General features: G+C 45.7%; 1 protein-coding gene across 1 annotated transcript in view; it reads left to right on the top strand.

Annotated features, from left to right (window-relative positions):
* LOC142295770 (L-gulonolactone oxidase-like) overlaps positions 1-22,404 on the top strand; it is a 310,763-nt gene that overhangs the window by 149,058 nt on the left and 139,301 nt on the right. The window contains exon 4 of the mRNA XM_075338857.1: positions 10,763-10,857. Coding sequence (XP_075194972.1) covers positions 10,763-10,857 — 95 coding nt within the window. The remainder of the gene's footprint in view (positions 1-10,762; positions 10,858-22,404) is intronic.

Here is a 22,404-nt window from a genome sequence, read left to right on the forward strand (position 1 = left end):
TGGATTCACAGCCTTCCTGCTCAGTACTACCGTATAATGTCCTCCATTCATTGCAGAGCTGGATTCACAGCTTCACTGCTCAATACTACTGTATAATGTCCTCCATTCACTGCAGAGCTGTATTCACAGCTTCACTGCTCAATACTACCATATAATGTCCTCCATTCATTGCAGAGCTGGATTCACAGCTTCACTGCTCAATACTACTGTATAATGTCCTCCATTCACTGCAGAGCTGTATTCACAGCTTCACTGCTCAGTACTACCGTATATTGTCCTCCATTCACTGCAGAGCTGGATTCACCGCTTTACTGCTCAGTACTACCATATAATGTCCTCCATTCACTGCAGAGCTGGATTCACAGCCTCACTGCTCAGTACTACCGTATATTGTCCTCCATTCACTGCAGAGCTGTATTCACAGCTTCACTGCTCAGTACTACCGTATAATGTCCTCCATTCACTGCAGAGCTGGATTCACAGCTTCACTGCTCAGTGCTACCGTATAATGTCCTTCATTCACTGCAGAGCTGGAATCACAGCTTCACTGCTCAATACTATTGTATAATGTCCTCCATTCACTGCAGAGCTGGATTCACAGCCTCACTGCTCAGTACTACCATATAATGTCCTCCATTCATTGCAGAGCTGGATTCACAGCTTCACTGCTCAATACTGCCATATAATGTCCTCCATTCACTGCAGAGCTGGATTCACAGCTTCACTGCTCAATACTACCATATAATGTCCTCCATTCACTGCAGAGCTGGATTCACAGCTTCACTGCTCAATGCTACTGTATAATGTCCTCCATTCACAGCAGAGCTGGAATCACAACTTCACTGCTCAGTACTACCATATAATGTCCTCCATTCACTGCAGAGCTGGATTCACAGCCTCACTGCTCAATACTACCGTATATTTTCCTCCATTCACTGCAGAGCTGTATTCACAGCTTCACTGCTCAGTACTACCGTATATTGTCCTCCATTCACTGCAGAGCTGGATTCACAGCTTTACTGCTCAGTACTACCATATAATGTCCTCCATTCACTGCAGAGCTGGATTCACAGCCTCACTGCTCAGTACTACCGTATATTGTCCTCCATTCACTGCAGAGCTGTATTCACAGCTTCACTGCTCAGTACTACCGTATAATGTCCTCCATTCACTGCAGAGCTGGATTCACAGCTTCACTGCTCAGTGCTACCGTATAATGTCCTTCATTCACTGCAGAGCTGGAATCACAGCTTCACTGCTCAATACTATTGTATAATGTCCTCCATTCACTGCAGAGCTGGAATCACAACTTCACTGCTCAGTAATACCATATAATGTCCTCCATTCACTGCAGAGCTGGATTCACAGATTCACTGCTCAATACTACCGTATATTTTCCTCCATTCACTGCAGAGCTGTATTCACAGCTTCACTGCTCAGTACTACCGTATAATGTTCTCCATTCACTGCAGAGCTGTATTCACAGCTTCACTAATCAGTACTACCGTATATTGTCCTCCATTCACTGCAGAGCTGTATTCACAGCTTCACTGCTCAGTACTACCGTATATTGTCCTCCATTCACTGCAGAGCTGTATTCACAGCCTCACTGCTCAATACTACCATATAATGTCCTCCATTCACTGCAGAGCTGGATTCACAGCTTTACTGCTCAGTACTACCATATAATGTCCTCCATTCACTGCAGAACTGGATTCACAGCTTTACTGCTCAGTACTACCGTATATTGTCCTCCATTCACTGCAGAGCTGTATTCACAGATTTACTGCTCAGTACTACCGTATAATGTCCTCCATTCACTGCAGAGCTGCATTCACAGCCTCACTGCTCAGTGCTACCGTATAATGTCCTCCATTCCCTGCAGAGCTGGATTCACAGCTTTACTGCTCAGTACTACCGTATAATGTCCTCCATTCACTGCAGAGCTGGATTCACAGCCTCACTGCTCACTACAGCTGTATAATGTCATCCATTCCCTCCAGAGCTGGATTCACAGATTCACTGCTCAGTACTACCGTATAATGTCCTCCGATCACTGCAGAGCTGGATTCACAGCTTCACTGCTATAATGTCCTCCATTCACTGCAGAGCTGGATTCACAGCTTCACTGCTCAGTACTACCATATAATGTCCTCCATTCACTGCAGAGCTTGATTCACAGCTTCACTGCTCAATACTACCATATAATGTCCTCCATTCACTGCAGAGCTGGATTCACAGCCTCACTGCTCAGTACTACTGTATAATATCCTCCATTCACTGCAGAGCTGGATTCACAGCCTCACTGTTCAGTACTACCGTATAATGTCCTCCATTCCCTGCAAAGCTGGATTCACAGCCTCACTGCTCAGTACTACTGTATAATGTCCTCCATTCACTGCAGAGCTGTATTCACAGCTTTACTGCTCAGTACTACCATATAATGTCCTCCATTCACTGCAGAGCTGAATTCACAGCTTCACTGCTCAGTACTACCGTATAATGTCCTCCTATCACTGCAGAGCTGGATTCACAGTCTCACTGCTCAGTACTAACGTATAATGTCCTCCTATCACTGCAGAGCTGGATTCACAGCCTCACTGCTCAGTACTACCATATAATGTCCTCCATTCACTGCAGAGCTGGATTCACAGCTTTACTGCTCAGTACTACCATATAATGTCCTCCTTTCACTGCAGAGCTGGATTCACAGCCTCACTGCTCAGTACTACCGTGTAATGTCCTCCATTCACTGCAGAGCTGGATTCACAGCTTCACTGCCTAGTACTACCGTATAATGTCCTCCATTTACTGCAGAGCTGGATTCACAGCTTCACTGCTCAGTACTGCCGTATAATGTCCTCCATTCCCTCCAGAGCTGGATTCACAGATTCACTGCTCAGTACTACCGTATAATGGTCTCCTATCACTGCAGAGCTGGATTCACAGCTTCACTGCTCAGTACTACCATATAATGTCCTCCATTCACTGCAGAGCTGGATTCACAGCTTCACTGCTCAATACTACCATATAATGTCCTCCATTCACTGCAGAGCTGGATTCACAGCCTCACTGCTCAGTACTACTGTATAATATCCTCCATTCACTGCAGAGCTGGATTCACAGCCTCACTGTTCAGTACTACCGTATAATGTCCTCCATTCCCTGCAACGCTGGATTCACAGCCTCACTGCTCAGTACTACTGTATAATGTCCTCCATTCACTGCAGAGCTGTATTCACAGCTTTACTGCTCAGTACTACCATATAATGTCCTCTATTCACTGCAGAGCTGGATTCACAACTTCACTGCTCAGTACTACCATATAATGTCCTCCATTCACTGCAGAGCTGGATTCACAGCTTCACTGTTCAATACTACCATATAATGTCCTCCATTCACTGCAGAGCTGGATTCACAGCCTCACTGCTCAGTACTACCGTATATTGTCCTCCATTCACTGCAGAGCTGGATTCACAGCTTCACTGCTCAGTACTACCGTATAATGTCCTCTATTTTCTTCAGAGCTGGATTCACAGATTCACTGCTCAGTACTACCGTATAATGTCCTCCATTCACTGCAGAGCTGGATTCACAGCTTCACTGCTCAGTACTACCGTATAATGTCCTCCATTCCCTGCAGAGCTGGATTCACAGCCTCACTGCTCAGTACTACCATATAATGTCCTCCATTCCCTGCAGAGCTGGAATCACAGCCTCACTGCTCAGTACTACCGTACAGCCTCACTGCTCAGTACTACCATATAATGTCCTCCATTCACTGCAGAGCTGGATTCACAGTCTCACTGCTCAGTACTACCGTATAATGTCCTCCATTCCCTCCAGAGCTGGATTCACAGTCTCACTGCTCAGTACTAACGTATAATGTCCTCCTATCACTGCAGAGCTGGATTCACAGCCTCACTGCTCAGTACTACTGTATAATATCCTCCATTCACTGCAGAGCTGGATTCACAGCTTTACTGCTCAGTACTACCATATAATGTCCTCCTTTCATTGCAGAGCTGGATTCACAGCCTCACTGCTCTGTACTACCGTGTAATGTCCTCCATTCACTGCAGAGCTGGATTCACAGCTTCACTGCTCAGTACTGCCGTATAATGTCCTCCAGAGCTGGATTCACAGATTCACTGCTCAGTACTACCGTATAATGTCCTACATTCACAGCAGAGCTGGATTCACAGATTCACTGCTCAGTACCACCGTATAATGTCCTCCATTCCCTCCAGAGCTGGAATCAAAGCTTCACTGCTCAATACTACTGTATAATGTCCTCCATTCCCTCCAGAGCTGGATTCACAGATTCACTGCTCAGTACTACCGTATAATGTCCTCCATTCACTGCAGAGCTGGATTCACAGCCTCACTGCTCAGTACAGCTTTATAATGTCCTCCATTCCCTCCAGAGCTGGATTCACAGCCTCACTGCTCAGTACTACCATATAATGTCCTCCATTCCCTCCAGAGCTGGATTCACAGATTCACTGCTCAGTACTACCGTATAATGTCCTCCATTCCCTCCAGAGCTGGATTCACAGATTCACTGCTCCGTACTACCGTATAATGTCCTCCATTCACTGCAGAGCTGGAATCACAGCCTCACTGCTCAGTACTATCGTACAGCCTCACTGCTCAGTACTACCGTATAATGTCCTCCATTCACTGCAGAGCTGGATTCACAGCCTCACTGCTCAGTACTACCGTATAATGTCCTCCATTCACTGCAGTGCTCTATTCACAGCCTCACTGCTCAGTACTACCATATAACGTCCCCCATTCCCTCTAGAGCTGGATTCACAGCCTCACTGTTCAGTCCTACCATATGTTGTCCTCCATTCACTGCAGAGCTGGATTCACAGTTTCACTGCTCACTACTACCATATAATGTCCTCTATTCACTGCAGAGCTGGAATCACAGCCTCACTGTTCAGTCCTACCGTATAATGTCCTCCATTTCCTCCAGAGCTGGATTCACAGCCTCACTGTTCAGTCCTACCGTATAATGTTCTCCATTTCCTCCACAGCTGGATTCACAGCCTCACTGTTCAGTACTAGCGTATAATGTCCTCCATTCACTGCAGAGCTGTATTCACAGCTTCACTGCTCAGTACTACTATTTAATATGCTCCATTCACTCCAGAGCTGGATTTACAGCCTCACTGCTCAGTACTACCGTATAATGTCCTCCATTCCCTCCAGAGCTGGATTCACAGCTTCACTGCTCAATGCTACCATATAATGTCCTCCATTCACTGCAGAGCTGGATTCACAGCCTCACTGCTCAGTACTACCATATAATGTCCTCCATTCACTGCAGAGCTGGAATCACAGCCTCACTGCTCAGTACTACCATATAATGTCCTCCATTCACTGCAGAGCTGGAATCACAGCCTCACTGCTCAGTACTACCATATAATGTCCTCCATTCACTGCAGAGCTGGAATCACAGCCTCACTGCTCAGTACTACCGTATAATGTCCTCCATTCACTGCAGAGCTGGAATCACAGCCTCACTGCTCAGTACTACCGTATAATTTCCTCCATTCACTGCAGAGCTGGAATGACAGCCTCACTGCTCAGTACTACCATATAATGTCCTCCATTCACTGCAGAGCTGGAATCACAGCCTCATAAACATCTGCCTGAAGCTGAGAAAAGCTGTATTAATCCACATGCAGAGAGCTCCCTCTAGTGGTGGCTGCAAGTATAAAGAATATCGTCATTATACTGTGCTGGGGATCTCGTGCTGTGAATCAGAAGAGGGGTGCAGGGAACTGGGGTGAAACCTAAATTAAAGGGGTCCACATTGTGCTGCGGATCATCTAAGCAGCTTGTCGTCATGTAGTGACCGGATGACATTGCTCCGGATTCTGTAGTTCAGGACGCGCCAAGATTTCTGATTAGCGGCGACAAAGTTGTAAAAGTAACAGTAAGCGGATTTTTTGCGGTGCACAGCGGAGCAGATCTCCTGCCCGGCGGCTCCGCAGGACACACGCTGGCACACAGATTGCCTTCTGCTTCACTGACGCCGACAGTTCCACTGAACGGATGGACTGAGGTGGAAGTCTCATAAATATCCAACCCTTAAAGGGCCAGTCACCTCCTATTGCTACTGATACATAATATAATTTGAAAGGAAACTAGCAAAGTAATTAAACAATAGTTCTACAGACTCCATAAAAAATAACATCTACTATTAAATAGTGACTTGCAAAAGTTTCGACACCCCTGGCAAAAATTACTGTTATTGTGAACAGTTAAGCAAGTTTAAGATGGACTGATCTGTAAAAGGCAGAAGTTATAGATGACACATTGCATTTCTATTTTGGGCCAAAAAAATATTTATTTTCATCTTTTATATTTTAAAATTAACAAAAATGGAAAATGGGCCCATGCAAAAGTATGTGCACCCTGCATGGCTAGTAGCTAGTAGAACCCTCTTTGGCAAGTATCACAGATTGAAAATGCTCTTTGTAGCAGCCAAGAGTCTTTCACTTCTTGTTTGCGGGATTTTCCTCCATTCTTCCTTGGAGACGTCTTCCAGTGCTGTGAGATTCCTGGCTCATCTTCCAGTTCTGTGAGATTCCTGGCTCATCTTGTATGCACTACTCTTCCTTGGAGACATCTTCCCGATCTGTGAGATTTCTGGCTCGTCTTGTATACACTGCTCTTACTTGGATATATGTTCCAGTTCTGTGAGATTCCTGGCTCGTCTTGCATACACTGCTCTTCCTTGGAGACGTCTTCCAGTTCTGTGAGATTCCCGGCTCGTCTTGCATTCTCTGCTCTTACTTTGAGACGTCTTCCAGTTCTGTGAGATTCCCGGCTCGTCTTGCATTCTCTGCTCTTACTTGGAGACGTCTTCCAGTTCTGTGAGATTCCTGGCTCGTCTTGCATGCACTGCTCTTCCTTGGAGACGTCTTCCAGTTCTGCGAGATTCCCGGCTCGGCTTGCATGCACTGCTCTTACTTGGCGACGTCTTCCAGTTCTGTGAGATTCCTGGCTCGTCTTGCATGCACTGCTCTTCCTTGGAGACGTCTTCCAGATCTGTGAGATTCCTGGCTCGTCTTGCATGCACTGCTCTTCCTTGGAGACGTCTTCCAGTTCTGTGAGATACATGGCTCTTCTTGCATGCACTGCTCTTACTTGGAGACATCTTCCAGTTCTGTGATATTCCCAGTTCGTCTTGCATGCACTGCTCTTACTTGGAGACATCTTCCAGTTCTGCTGTGATATTCCCAGTTCGTCTTGCATGAACTGCTCTTACGTGGAGACGTCTTCCAGTTCTGTGAGATTCCTGGCTCGTTTTGCATGCACTGCTCTTCCTTGGAGACATCTTCCAGTTCTGTGAGATTCCTGACTCGTCTTGCATTCTCTGCTCTTAGTTGGAGACATCGTCCAGTTTTGTGAGATTCCTGGCTCGTCTTGCATGCACTGCTCTTCCTTGGAGACGTCTTCCAGATCTGTGGGATTCACAGCTCTTCTTGCATGCACTGCTCTTACTTGGAGACGTCTTCCAGTTCTGTAATATTCCCAGTTCGTCTTGCATGCACTGCTCTTACTTGGCGACGTCTTCCAGTTCTGTGAGATTCCTGGCTCGTCTTGCATGCACTGCTCTTCCTTGGAGACGTCTTCCAGATCTGTGAGATTCCTGGCTCGTCTTGAATGCATTGCTCTTCCTTGGAGACGTCTTCCAGTTCTGTGACATTCCTGGCTTATCTTGTATGCACTGCTCTTCCTTGGAGACGTCTTCCAGATCTGTGAGATTTCTGGCTCATCTTGCATGCACTGCTCTTGGAGACGTTTTCCAGTTCTGTGAGATTCCTGGCTCATCTTGCATGCATTGTTCTTGGAGATGTCTTCCAGTTCTGTGAGATTCCTGGCTCATCTTGCATGCATTGTTCTTGGAGATGTCTTCCAGTTCTGTGAGATTCCCGGCTCGTCTTGCATGCACTGCTCTTTTGAGGTCTAGCCACGGCCATTGTAAAATCTTCAGCTTGCGCCTTTTGAGGTCGTCTATTGTGGATTTTGACGTGTGTTTAGGATCATTATCCATTTGTAGAAGCCGTCCTCTTTTCTTCTCGTTTCTCCTTCATCTTTTTTACAGATGGTGTTATGTTTGCATCAAGAATTTGTTTACATTTCATTGAATCCATTCTTCCCTCTACCCATAAAATCTTCCCTGTTCCATTGGCTGCAACACAACCCCAAAGCATGATTGATCCACCCCCATGCTTAATGGTTGGTGAGATGTTCTTCTCCTGAAATTCTGTGCCCTTTTTATTACACACATTTCTTTCATCATTGTGGCCAGAGAGTTCTATGTTAACCTCATCGGCCCACAGGACTTGTTTCCTTAATTCATCAGGCTTCTTTAGATGTTCTTTTGCAGACTTCCGATGCTGAATTTTATGGTGAGGACGCAGGAGAGGTTTTCTTCTGATGACTCTTTCATGAAGACCATATTTGTGCAGCTGTCTCTGAACAGTAGAACAATGTATCACAACTCCAGAGTCTGCTGAATCTTCCTGAAGGTCTTTTGCAGTCATGCAGGGGCTCTTATTTGCATTGACCCACTTCCCTTTTTTGTAATTTTTAAAATGTAAAAGATGAAAATATTTTCTTTTTTTTGGACATATCAGATGGGGGCAGAGTGTGTGATACTGTCGCCCTGCGTTTCTTTAAATTTTCAGCACTGTCTAGTTTAGAGCTACTTTTGCAGACACGCCAAGAATAGTGATGGCGGCCATTAGTGGTTGTCGGATATGTTAGAATGGAGCAATGGCTTCTTTAAGGTGAGGAAATTCGTTGTTATTTTAGACTTGGGTTATATTGATCCCATAGGTAGCATTGCTTTGTGGCACCGGCTTCCCGCCGTGGTGGGTGCGGGGGGGGGGCCTCGCTGTTTTTCTACCATTGTGTCTTATTACTTTTCTTCCTGGCACTTTGGAGGCAGGTGACGCCTGTTACTGCGCTCCTGAGGCTTCCGCTATTATCTTAACACGCAGGCTGCAAAACTCAGCGGCCGCAGCCAGCGGAAAATCAGGGGCTCGTAATCGGGCAGATGTCGTACTGGACTGAAGGGGCTTCACAAAGAATCACATATTGCCTGAAACAGCTGCTGCATTATCAGCAAGATGGAGAGTCCTGCACCGCTCCTCTAGACATGTCATCAAATCCAATGTGATGCGGGGGAGGACAGATAGCAGCACAGAGTATTTCAGGAGAGGAGAGCGCTGATCTTATAGGAGGTCACAGAGATACATAGAGGAAGGACCAGGTCCCAGCAGCACAGAGTATTTCAGGAGAGGAGTGCACTGATCTTATAGGAGGACACAGAGATACTTAGAGGAAGGAGCAGGTCCCAGCAGCACAGAGTATTTCAGGAGAGGAGAGCGCTGATCTTATAGGAGGACACAGAGATACTTAGAGGAAGGAGCAGGTCCCAGCAGCACAGAGTATTTCAGGAGAGGAGAGCGCTGATCTTATAGGAGGTCACAGAGATACATAGAGGAAGGAGCAGGTCCCAGCAGCACAGAGTATTTCAGGAGAGGAGAGCGCTGATCTTATAGGAGGACACAGAGATACATAGAGGAAGCAGCAGGACCAAGCAGCACAGAGTATTTCAGGAGAGGAGAGCGCTGATCTTATAGGAGGACACAGAGATACTTAGAGGAAGGAGCAGGTCCCAGCAGCACAGAGTATTTCAGGAGAGGAGAGCGCTGATCTTATAGGAGGACACAGAGATACTTAGAGGAAGGAGCAGGTCCCAGCAGCACAGAGTATTTCAGGAGAGGAGAGCGCTGATCTTATAGGAGGACACAGAGATACTTAGAGGAAGCAGCAGGTCCCAGCAGCACAGAGTATTTCAGGAGAGGAGAGCGCTGATCTTATAGGAGGACACAGAGATACATAGAGGAAGCAGCAGGACCCAGCAGCACAGAGTATTTCAGGAGAGGAGAGCGCTGATCTTATAGGAGGACACAGAGATACTTAGAGGAAGGAGCAGGTCCCAGCAGCACAGAGTATTTCAGGAGAGGAGAGCGCTGATCTTATAGGAGGACACAGAGATACTTAGAGGAAGGAGCAGGTCCCAGCAGCACAGAGTATTTCAGGAGAGGAGAGCGCTGATCTTATAGGAGGACACAGAGATACTTAGAGGAAGCAGCAGGTCCCAGCAGCACAGAGTATTTCAGGAGAGGAGAGCGCTGATCTTATAGGAGGACACAGAGATACTTAGAGGAAGGAGCAGGTCCCAGCAGCACAGAGTATTTCAGGAGAGGAGAGCACTGATCTTATAGCAGGACACAGAGATACTTAGAGGAAGGAGCAGGTCCCAGCAGCACAGAGTATTTCAGGAGAGGAGAGCACTGATCTTATAGGAGGACACAGAGATACTTAGAGGAAGGAGCAGGTCCCAGCAGCACAGAGTATTTCAGGAGAGGAGAGCACTGATCTTATAGGAGGACACAGAGATACTTAGAGGAAGGAGCAGGTCCCAGCAGCACAGAGTATTTCAGGAGAGGAGAGCACTGATCTTATAGCAGGACACAGAGATACTTAGAGGAAGGAGCAGGTCCCAGCAGCACAGAGTATTTCAGGAGAGGAGAGCACTGATCTTGTGCAGTCATGAGAATTTTGGCAGATTTGACTTTTGGTGTGTGTGACGATGTTGATGTAGTTGTCAGTCGTTCTGCCATTCTCATCCTTTCTTATTTCTCTCCTGTGTCTCCTTCTCCAGATTGATAAAGATAAGAAGCAGGTGACAGTGGAGGCCGGGATCCTCCTGACCCAGGTGAACGAGGTGCTGCACGGCAGCGGGATGGCCTTGTCTAAGTAAGTGCAGCAGGGGGCGCTGCGGGTCATGCACTGTATATTGTGTATATTGCACTGCCTGGATTCTTCACAGTCCTAGAGACCTGTGATGGGACCTGGAGCAGAAGCTCAGCCTCTCCCCTCTGTGTCCCCACCACCGGAGACAAAACCAAAACCTGCCCCTGCACAATGCCATGTAAAAGTTTGGGCGCCCCTGAATTACTGTTATTGTGAACAGATAAACACGTTGAGGATGAAATGACCTCTATAAGGCAGAAAGTTACAGATGACATATTTCCCTTGTATTTTACGTAAAAATAAAAATGTAATGTTATATTTTAAAATCAACAAGAAAAGAAAATGTGCAATTCAAAAGTATGTGCGCCCTGCGTGGTTAGTAGCTAGTAGCGCCCCCTTTGGCAAGTATCACTAAACGCTTTTTGTAGCAGCCAAAAGTCTTTCAATTGTTGTTTGAGGGATTTTCATCCATTCTTCTTTGGAGACGTCAGTTCTGTGAGATTCCTGGCTCGTCTTCCAGTTCTGTGAGATTCCTGGCTCGTCTTCCAGTTCTGTGAGATTCCTGGCTCGTCTTCCAGTTCTGTGAGATTCCTGGCTCATCTTCCAGTTCTGTGAGATTCCTGACTTGTCTTCCAGTTCTGTGAGATTCCTGGCTCGTCTTCCAGTTCTGTGAGATTCCTGGCTTGTCTTCCAGTTCTGTGAGATTCCTGGCTTGTCTTCCAGTTCTGTGAGATTCCTGGCTTGTCTTCCAGTTCTGTGAGATTCCTGGCTCGTCTTGTATGCACTACTCTTCCTTGGAGAAGTCTTCTAGTTCTGTGAGATTCCTGGCTCGTCTTCCAGTTCTGTGAGATTCCTGGCTCGTCTTGTATGCACTACTCTTCCTTGGAGAAGTCTTCTAGTTCTGTGAGATTCCTGTCTCTTCTTCCAGTTCTGTGAGATTCCTGTCTCGTCTTCCAGTTCTGTGAGATTCCTGGCTCGTCTTCCAGTTCTGTGAGATTCCTGGCTCGTCTTCCAGTTCTGTGAGATTCCTGGCTCGTCTTCTAGTTCTGTGAGATTCCTGGCTCGTCTTCCAGTTCTGTGAGATTCCTGGCTCGTCTTCCAGTTCTGTGAGATTCCTGGCTTGTCTTCCAGTTCTGTGAGATTCCTCACTTGTCTTCCAGTTCTGTGAGATTCCTGGCTCGTCTTCTAGTTCTGTGAGATTCCTGGCTCGTCTTCTAGTTCTGTGAGATTCCTGGCTCGTCTTCCAGTTCTGTGAGATTCCTGGCTCGTCTTCCAGTTCTGTGAGATTCCTGACTTGTCTTCCAGTTCTGTGAGATTCCTGGCTTGTCATCCAGTTCTGTGAGATTCCTGGCTTGTCTTCCAGTTCTGTGAGATTCCTGGCTCGTCTTGTATGCACTATTCTTCCTTGGAGAAGTCTTCTAGTTCTGTGAGATTCCTGGCTCGTCTTCCAGTTCTGTGAGATTCCTGGCTCGTCTTGTATGCACTACTCTTCCTTGGAGAAGTCTTCTAGTTCTGTGAGATTCCTGTCTCGTCTTCCAGTTCTGTGAGATTCCTGGCTCGTCTTCCAGTTCTGTGAGATTCCTGGCTCGTCTTCCAGTTCTGTGAGATTCCTGGCTCGTCTTCTAGTTCTGTGAGATTCCTGGCTCGTCTTCTAGTTCTGTGAGATTCCTGGCTCGTCTTCCAGTTCTGTGAGATTCCTGGCTCGTCTTCCAGTTCTGTGAGATTCCTGGCTCGTCTTCCAGTTCTGTGAGATTCCTGGCTCGTCTTCTAGTTCTGTGAGATTCCTGGCTCGTCTTGTATGCACTACTCTTCCTTGGAGAAGTCTTCTAGTTCTGTGAGATTCCTGGCTCGTCTTCCAGTTCTGTGAGATTCCTGGCTCGTCTTCTATGCACTACTCTTCCTTGGAGAAGTCTTCTAGTTCTGTGAGATTCCTGGCTCGTCTTCCAGTTCTGTGAGATTCCTGGCTCGTCTTCCAGTTCTGTGAGATTCCTGGCTCGTCTTCCAGTTCTGTGAGATTCCTGGCTCGTCTTCTAGTTCTGTGAGATTCCTGGCTCGTCTTGAAGTTCTGTGAGATTCCTGGCTCGTCTTCCAGTTCTGTGAGATTCCTGGCTCGTCTTCCAGTTCTGTGAGATTCCTGGCTCGTCTTCTAGTTCTGTGAGATTCCTGGCTCATCTTCCAGTTCTGTGAGATTCCTGACTTGTCTTCCAGTTCTGTGAGATTCCTGGCTTGTCTTCCAGTTCTGTGAGATTCCTGGCTTGTCTTCCAGTTCTGTGAGATTCCTGGCTCGTCTTGTATGCACTACTCCTCCTTGGAGAAGTCTTCCAGTTCTGTGAGATTCCTGGCTCGTCTTCCAGTTCTGTGAGATTCCTGGCTCGTCTTGTATGCACTACTCTTCCTTGGAAAAGTCTTCTAGTTCTGTGAGATTCCTGTCTCGTCTTCCAGTTCTGTGAGATCCCTGGCTCGTCTTCCAGTTCTGTAAGATTCCTGGATCGTCTTCCAGTTCTGTGAGATTCCTGGCTCATCTTGTATGCACTACTCTTCCTTGGAAAAGTCTTCTAGTTCTGTGAGATTCCTGTCTCGTCTTCTAGTTCTGTGAGATTCCTGGCTCGTTTTCCAGTTCTGTGAGATTCCTGGCTCGTCTTTTAGTTCTGTGAGATTCCTGGCTCGTCTTCCAGTTCTGTGAGATTCCTGACTTGTCTTCCACTTCTGTGAGATTCCTGGCTTGTCTTCCAGTTCTGTGAGATTCCTGGCTTGTCTTCCAGTTCTGTGAGATTCCTGGCTCGTCTTCCAGTTCTGTGAGATTCCTGGCTCGTCTTGTATGCACTACTCTTCCTTGGAGAAGTCTTCTAGTTCTGTGAGATTCCTGGCTCGTCTTCCAGTTCTGTGAGATTCCTGGCTCGTCTTGTATGCACTACTCTTCCTTGGAGAAGTCTTCTAGTTCTGTGAGATTCCTGTCTCGTCTTCCAGTTCTGTGAGATTCCTGGCTTGTCTTCCAGTTCTGTGAGATTCCTGGCTCATCTTCCAGTTCTGTGAGATTCCTGGCTTGTCTTCTAGTTCTGTGAGATTCCTGGCTCGTCTTCCAGTTCTGTGAGATTCCTGGCTCGTCTTCCAGTTCTGTGAGATTCCTGGCTCGTCTTCCAGTTCTGTGAGATTCCTGGCTCGTCTTCCAGTTCTGTGAGATTTCTGGCTCGTCTTCTAGTTCTGTGAGATTCCTGGCTCGTCTTGTATGCACTACTCTTCCTTGGAGAAGTCTTCTAATTCTGTGAGATTCCTGGCTCGGCTTCCAGTTCCGTGAGATTCCTGGCTCGTCTTGTATGCACTACTCTTCCGTGGAGAAGTCTTCTAGTTCTGTGAGATTCCTGGTTCGTCTTCTAGTTCTGTGAGATTTCTGGCTCATCTTCCAGTTCTGTGAGATTCCTGGCTCGTCTTCCAGTTCTGTGAGATTCCTGGCTCGTCTTCTAGTTCTGTGAGATTCCTGGCTCGACTTCTAGTTCTGTGAGATTCCTGGCTCGTCTTCCAGTTCTGAGATTCCTGGCTCGTCTTCCAGTTCTGTGAGATTCCTGGCTCGTCTTCCAGTTCTGTGAGATTCCTGGCTCGTCTTCTAGTTCTGTGAGATTCCTGGCTCGTCTTCCAGTTCTGTGAGATTCCTGGCTTGTCTTTCAGTTCTGTGAGATTCCTGGCTTGTCTTCCAGTTCTGTGAGATTCCTGGCTCGTCTTCCAGTTCTGTGAGATTCCTGGCTCATCTTGTATGCACTACTCTTCCTTGGAGAAGTCTTCTAGTTCTGTGAGATTCCTGGCTCGTCTTCCAGTTCTGTGAGATTCCTGGCTCGTCTTGCATGTACTGCTCTTCCTTGGAGATGTATTCCAGTTCCATGAGATTCCTGGCTCGTCTTGCATTCACTGCTCTTCCTTGTAGACGTCTTCCAGTTCTGTGAGATTCCTGGCTCGTCTTGCATGCTCTGCTCTTCCTTGGAGACGTCTTCCAGTTCTGTGAGATTCCTGGCTCGTCTTGCATGCTCTGCTATTCCTTGGAGACGTCTTCCAGTGTTGTGAGATTCCTGACTCTTCTTGCATGCACTGCTCTTCTTTGGAGACTTCTTCCAGTTCTGTGAGATTCCTGGTTCATCTTGCATGCACTGCTCTTCCTTGGAGACTTTTCCCAGTTCTGTGAGATTCCTGATTCATCTTGCATGCACTGCTCTTCCTTGGAGACTTCTTCCAGTTCTGTGAGATTCCTGGTTCATCTTGCATGCACTGCTCTTCCTTGGAGACTTCTTCCAGTTCTGTGAGATTCCTGGCTTGTCTTGCATGCACTGCTCTTCCTTGGAGACTTCTTCCAGTTCTGTGAGATTCCTGGCTTGTCTTGCATACACTGCTCTTCTTTGCTTGGAGACGTCTTTCAGTTCTGTGAGATTCCAGGCTTGTCTTGCATGCTCTGCTCTTCCTTGCTTGGAGACATCTTCCAGTTCTGTGAGATTTGTGGCTCATCTTGCATGCTCTGCTCTTCCTTAGAGACGTCTTCCAGTTCTTTGAGATTTCTGGCTTGTCTTGCATGCACTGCTCTTTTGAGGACTAACCACAGACTTTCCATGATGTTCAGATCAGGGGACTGTGAGTCCATTGTAAAAGCTTCAGCTTGCACCTTTTGAGGTTGTCTATTGTGCATTTTGATGTGTGTTTAGGATCATTAGCCATTTGCAGAAGCCATCCATTCTTTCTTCTACCTGTGAAATGTTCCACAACACAACCCCAAAAAATAATTGATCCACCCTCATGCTTAATGGTTGGCGAGATACTCTTTTCCTCAAATTCTGTCCCCTTTTTTCTCCACACATACCTTTGATCATTGTGGCCAAAAAGCTCTATTTTAACCTCATTGGTCCAGAGGACTTGTTTCTAAAATGCATCAGACCTGTGCTGATGTCATACCCATGTGACCAGAAGGGCGAGGCCTCAGCCTATAGAGAAATAGTGTTGCTTCCTGGTATCAGCTATGTTGGCTGAGGCCCCGCCCCTTCTGGTCACATGGGTATGACATCACACACGTCCTTCTAGTCACTTAGTAAAATGATCCTATAATAGAATTAGCATAAATAACAGGAGGAGGAGTTAACTATGAACACCCCCCCCAGCTATCAGCTGATCAGCAGCTGCTGTCACTCATCAAGCTGCTCATTTTACAAACTTTACTTGCTGATGTTTCAAAACTATACATCCGACCTGACAACTAAAGGTATGTATAGAATCAGCCTGATACCTCCAGTATAGCACTGGCTATAGGTTATATAGGAATATCCAGGTGACTGGTTCCCTTTAAATCAAATCACATCTACAGCATTATCTGTCCTCAGAGATATCACTGTTATCTGTGGTGTTACATGGGACTGCAGGAGACATCTACCACATTATCTGTCCTCAGAGATATCACTCTGTTATCTGTGGTGTTACATAGGACTGCAGGTGACATCTACTACATTATCTGTACTCAGAGATATCACTGTTATCTGTGGTGTTACATAGGACTGCAGGTGACATCTACTACATTATCTGTACTCAGAGATATCACTGTGTTATCTGTGGTGTTACATAGGACTGCAGGTGACATCTACTACATTATCTGTACTCAGGGAGATATCACTGTTATCTGTGGTGTTACATAGGACTGCAGGTGACATCTACTACATTATCTGTACTCAGAGATATCACTGTGTTATCTGTGGTGTTACATAGGACTGCAGGTGACATCTACTACATTATCTGTACTCAGAGATATCACTGTTATCTGTGGTGTTACATAGGACTGCAGGTGACATCTACTACATTATCTGTACTCAGAGATATCACTGTGTTATCTGTGGTGTTACATAGGACTGCAGGTGACATCTACTACATTATCTGTACTCAGAGATATCACTGTTATCTGTGGTGTTACATAGGACTGCAGGTGACATCTACTGCATTATCTGTACTCAGAGATATCACTGTTATCTGTGGTGTTACATAGGACTGCAGGTGACATCTACTGCATTATCTGTACTCAGAGATATCACTGTTATCTGTGGTGTTACATAGGACTGCAGGTGACATCTACTACATTATCTTTACTCAGAGAGATATCACTGTTATCTGGGGTGTTACATAGGACTGCAGGTGACATCTACTACATTATCTGTACTCAGAGAGATATCACTGTTATCTGTGGTGTTACATAGGACTGCAGGTGACATCTACTGCATTATCTGTCCTCAGAGATATCACTGTGTTATCTGGGGTGTTACATAGGACTGCAAGTGACATCTACTCCATTATCTGTACTCAGAGATATCACTGTGTTATCTGTGGTGTTACATAGGACTGCAGGTGACATCTACTACATTATCTGTACTCAGAGAGATATCACTGTGTTATCTGTGCTGTTACATAGGACTGCAGGTGACATCTACTACATTATCTGTACTCAGAGAGATATCACAGTGTTATCTGTGGTGTTACATAGGACTGCAGGTGACATCTACTACATTATCTGTACTCAGAGAGATATCACTGTGTTATCTGTGGTGTTACATAGGACTGCAGGTGACATCTACTACATTATCTGTACTCAGAGAGATATCACTGTTATCTGTGGTGTTACATAGGACTGCAGGTGACATCTACTACATTATCTGTACTCAGAGAGATATCACTGTGTTATCTGTGCTGTTACATAGGACTGCAGGTGACATCTACTACATTATCTGTACTCAGAGAGATATCACTGTGTTATCTGTGGTGTTACATAGGACTGCAGGTGACATCTACTGCATTATCTGTACTCAGAGAGATATCACTGTGTTATCTGTGGTGTTACATAGGACTGCAGGTGACATCTACTGCATTATCTGTACTCAGAGAGATATCACTGTGTTATCTGTGGTGTTACATAGGACTGCAGGTGACATCTACTGCATTATCTGTACTCAGAGATATCACTGTTATCTGTGGTGTTACATAGGACTGCAGGTGACATCTACTACATTATCTGTACTCAGAGATACTGTGTTATCTGTGGTGTTACATAGGACTGAAGGTGGCATCTACTACATTATCTGTACTCAGAGATATCACTGTGTTATCTGTGGTGTTACATAGGACTGCAGGTGCCATCTACTACATTATCTGTACTCAGAGATGTCACTGTGTTATCTGTGGTGTTACATAGGACTGCAGGTGACATCTACTACATTATCTGTACTCAGAGATATCACTGTGTTATCTGTGGTGTTACATAGGACTGCAGGTGCCATCTACTACATTATCTGTACTCAGAGATGTCACTGTGTTATCTGTGGTGTTACATAGGACTGCAGGTGACATCTACTACATTATCTGTACTCAGAGATATCACAGTGTTATCTGTGGTGTTACATAGGACTGCAGGTGACATCTACTACATTATCTGTCCTCAGAGAGATATCACTGTGTTATCTGTGGTGTTACATAGGACTGCAGGTGACATCTACTACATTATCTGTACTCAGAGAGATATCACTGTGTTATCTGTGCTGTTACATAGGACTGCAGGTGACATCTACTACATTAGCTGTACTCAGAGAGATATCACTGTGTTATCTGTGGTGTTACATAGGACTGCAGGTGACATCTACTACATTATCTGTACTCAGAGATATCACTGTGTTATCTGTGGTGTTACATAGGACTGCAGGTGACATCTACTACATTATCTGTACTCAGAGATATCACTGTTATCTGTGGTGTTACATAGGACTGCAGGTGACATCTACTACATTATCTGTACTCAGAGATATCACTGTTATCTGTGGTGTTACATAGGACTGCAGGTGACATCTACTACATTATCTGTACTCAGAGATATCACTGTGTTATCTGTGGTGTTACATAGGACTGCAGGTGACATCTACTACATTATCTGTACTCAGAGATATCACTGTGTTATCTGTGCTGTTACATAGGACTGCAGGTGACATCTACTACATTATCTGTACTCAGAGATATCACTGTTATCTGTGGTGTTACATAGGACTGCAGGTGACATCTACTACATTATCTGTACTCAGAGAGATATCACTGCGTTATCTGTGGTGTTACATAGGACTGCAGGTGACATCTACTACATTATCTGTACTCAGAGAGATATCACTGTGTTATCTGTGGTGTTACATAGGACTGCAGGTGACATCTACTACATTATCTGTACTCAGAGAGATATCACAGTGTTATCTGTGCTGTTACATAGGACTGCAGGTGACATCTACTACATTATCTGTACTCAGAGATATCGCTGTGTTATCTGTGGTGTTACATAGGACTGCAGGTGACATCTACTACATTATCTGTACTCAGAGATATCACTGTGTTATTTGTGGTGTTACATAGGACTGCAGGTGACATCTACTACATTATTTGTACTCAGAGATATCACTGTGTTATCTGTGGTGTTACATAGGACTGCAGGTGACATCTACTACATTACCTGTACTCAGAGATATCACTGTGTTATCTGTGGTGTTACATAGGACTGCAGGTGACATCTACTACATCACCTGTACTCAGAGATATCACTGTGTTATCTGTGGTGTTACATAGGACTGCAGGTGACATCTACCACATTATCTGTACTCAGAGAGATATCACTGTGTTATCTGTGGTGTTACATAGGACTGCAGGTGACATCTACTACATTATCTGTACTCAGAGAGATATCACTGTGTTATCTGTGGTGTTACATAGGACTGCAGGTGACATCTACTACATTATCTGTACTCAGAGAGATATCACAGTGTTATCTGTGGTGTTACATAGGACTGCAGGTGACATCTACTACATTATCTGTACTCAGAGATATCACTGTGTTATCTGTGGTGTTACATAGGACTGCAGGTGACATCTACTACATTATCTGTACTCAGAGATATCACTGTGTTATCTGTGGTGTTACATAGGACTGCAGGTGACATCTACTACATTATCTGTACTCAGAGATATCACTGTGTTATCTGTGGTGTTACATAGGACTGCAGGTGACATCTACTACATTATCTGTACTCAGAGAGATGTCACTGTGTTATCTGTGGTGTTACATAGGACTGCAGGTGACATCTACTACATTATCTGTACTCAGAGAGATATCACAGTGTTATCTGTGCTGTTACATAGGACTGCAGGTGACATCTACTACATTATCTGTACTCAGAGATATCACTGTGTTATCTGTGGTGTTACATAGGACTGCAGGTGACATCTACTACATTATCTGTACTCAGAGAGATATCACTGTGTTATCTGTGGTGTTACATAGGACTGCAGGTGACATCTACTACATTATCTGTACTCAGAGAGATATCACAGTGTTATCTGTGCTGTTACATAGGACTGCAGGTGACATCTACTACATTATCTGTACTCAGAGATATCGCTGTGTTATCTGTGGTGTTACATAGGACTGCAGGTGACATCTACTACATTATCTGTACTCAGAGATATCACTGTGTTATTTGTGGTGTTACATAGGACTGCAGGTGACATCTACTACATTATTTGTACTCAGAGATATCACTGTGTTATCTGTGGTGTTACATAGGACTGCAGGTGACATCTACTACATTACCTGTACTCAGAGATATCACTGTGTTATCTGTGGTGTTACATAGGACTGCAGGTGACATCTACTACATTACCTGTACTCAGAGATATCACTGTGTTATCTGTGGTGTTACATAGGACTGCAGGTGACATCTACTACATTATCTGTACTCGGAGAGATATCACTGTGTTATCTGTGGTGTTACATAGGACTGCAGGTGACATCTACCACATTATCTGTACTCGGAGAGATATCACTGTGTTATCTGTGGTGTTACATAGGACTGCAGGTGACATCTACTACATTATCTGTACTCAGAGAGATATCACTGTGTTATCTGTGGTGTTACATAGGACTGCAGGTGACATCTACTACATTATCTGTACTCAGAGAGATATCACAGTGTTATCTGTGGTGTTACATAGGACTGCAGGTGACATCTACTACATTATCTGTACTCAGAGATATCACTGTGTTATCTGTGGTGTTACATAGGACTGCAGGTGACATCTACTACATTATCTGTACTCAGAGATATCACTGTGTTATCTGTGGTGTTACATAGGACTGCAGGTGACATCTACTACATTATCTGTACTCAGAGAGATGTCACTGTGTTATCTGTGGTGTTACATAGGACTGCAGGTGACATCTACTACATTATCTGTACTCAGAGAGATATCACAGTGTTATCTGTGGTGTTACATAGGACTGCAGGTGACATCTACTACATTATCTGTACTCAGAGATATCCCTGTGTTATCTGTGGTGTTACATAGGACTGCAGGTGACATCTACTACATTATCTGTACTCAGAGATATCACTGTGTTATCTGTGGTGTTACATAGGACTGCAGGTGACATCTACTACATTATCTGTACTCAGAGAGATGTCACTGTGTTATCTGTGGTGTTACATAGGACTGCAGGTGACATCCTTATTTCTCGAGACGTTGGTATCTCGCGCGGTATCTGCTTTCTCGGGGATATCCGTCTCTAGCGCGTGTCCCCGTCTCGTCGGTCGCTGGCAGCGCTCGCTGTCACTTTATCACTCGGATTGTGCTGTCATGTCTTCGCCTTCTTCCCATTGATCCGCTGTCACTTTTCCTGGAGATCCGCAGACGCCGGTGCACAACATGGCGGCATCATAGTGAAAAGATCAGAAGAAATGATTAACAAGAGACGGGCGGCGACGCACAGCCGAAGCCAGACATGTCCGTACGGCAGGAGCCGTGGGAACAGAGCACCGGCCGCAGGGTTAGGTACAGGGAGGTCTACCATACAGCAGACTGCCTCTCAATACTGCACAGACTGCACATTAATAAAAAGGGGAAAACGTGCAGAGAAATGAGGAGAAAAGCAGAAATGGAGTGAAATGGACCACCAAGGACAGAAGATTGTAAGCTCCTCATCCCCCCTGGACCACCAGGGATAGAAGATACTAAGCTTCCCATCCACCCTGGACCACCAAGGATAGAAGATACTAAGCTTTCCATCCTCCCTGGACCACCAGGAATAGTAGATGCTAAGCTTCCCACCCCCCTGGACCACCAGGGATAGAAGATACTAAGCTTTCCATCCTCCCTGGACCACCAGGAATAGTAGATGCTAAGCTTCCCATCCCCCCTGGACCACCAGGGATAGAAGATACTAAGCTTCCCATCCCCCCTGGACCACCAGGGATAGAAGATACTAAGCTTCCCATCCCCCCTGGACCACCAGGGATAGAAGATACTAAGCTTCCCATCCCCCCTGGACCACCAGGGATAGAAGATGCTAAGCTTCCCATCCCCCCTGGACCACCAGGGATAGAAGATACTAAGCTTCCCACCCCCCCTGGACCACCAGGGATAGAAGATGCTAAGCTTCCCACCCCCCCTGGACCACCAGGAATAGTAGATGATAAGCTTCCCACCCCCCTGGACCACCAGGGATAGAAGATGCTA

Source organism: Anomaloglossus baeobatrachus, chromosome 3 (assembly GCF_048569485.1).
Source record: "Anomaloglossus baeobatrachus isolate aAnoBae1 chromosome 3, aAnoBae1.hap1, whole genome shotgun sequence".
Classification (NCBI taxonomy): Eukaryota; Metazoa; Chordata; class Amphibia; order Anura; family Aromobatidae; genus Anomaloglossus; species Anomaloglossus baeobatrachus.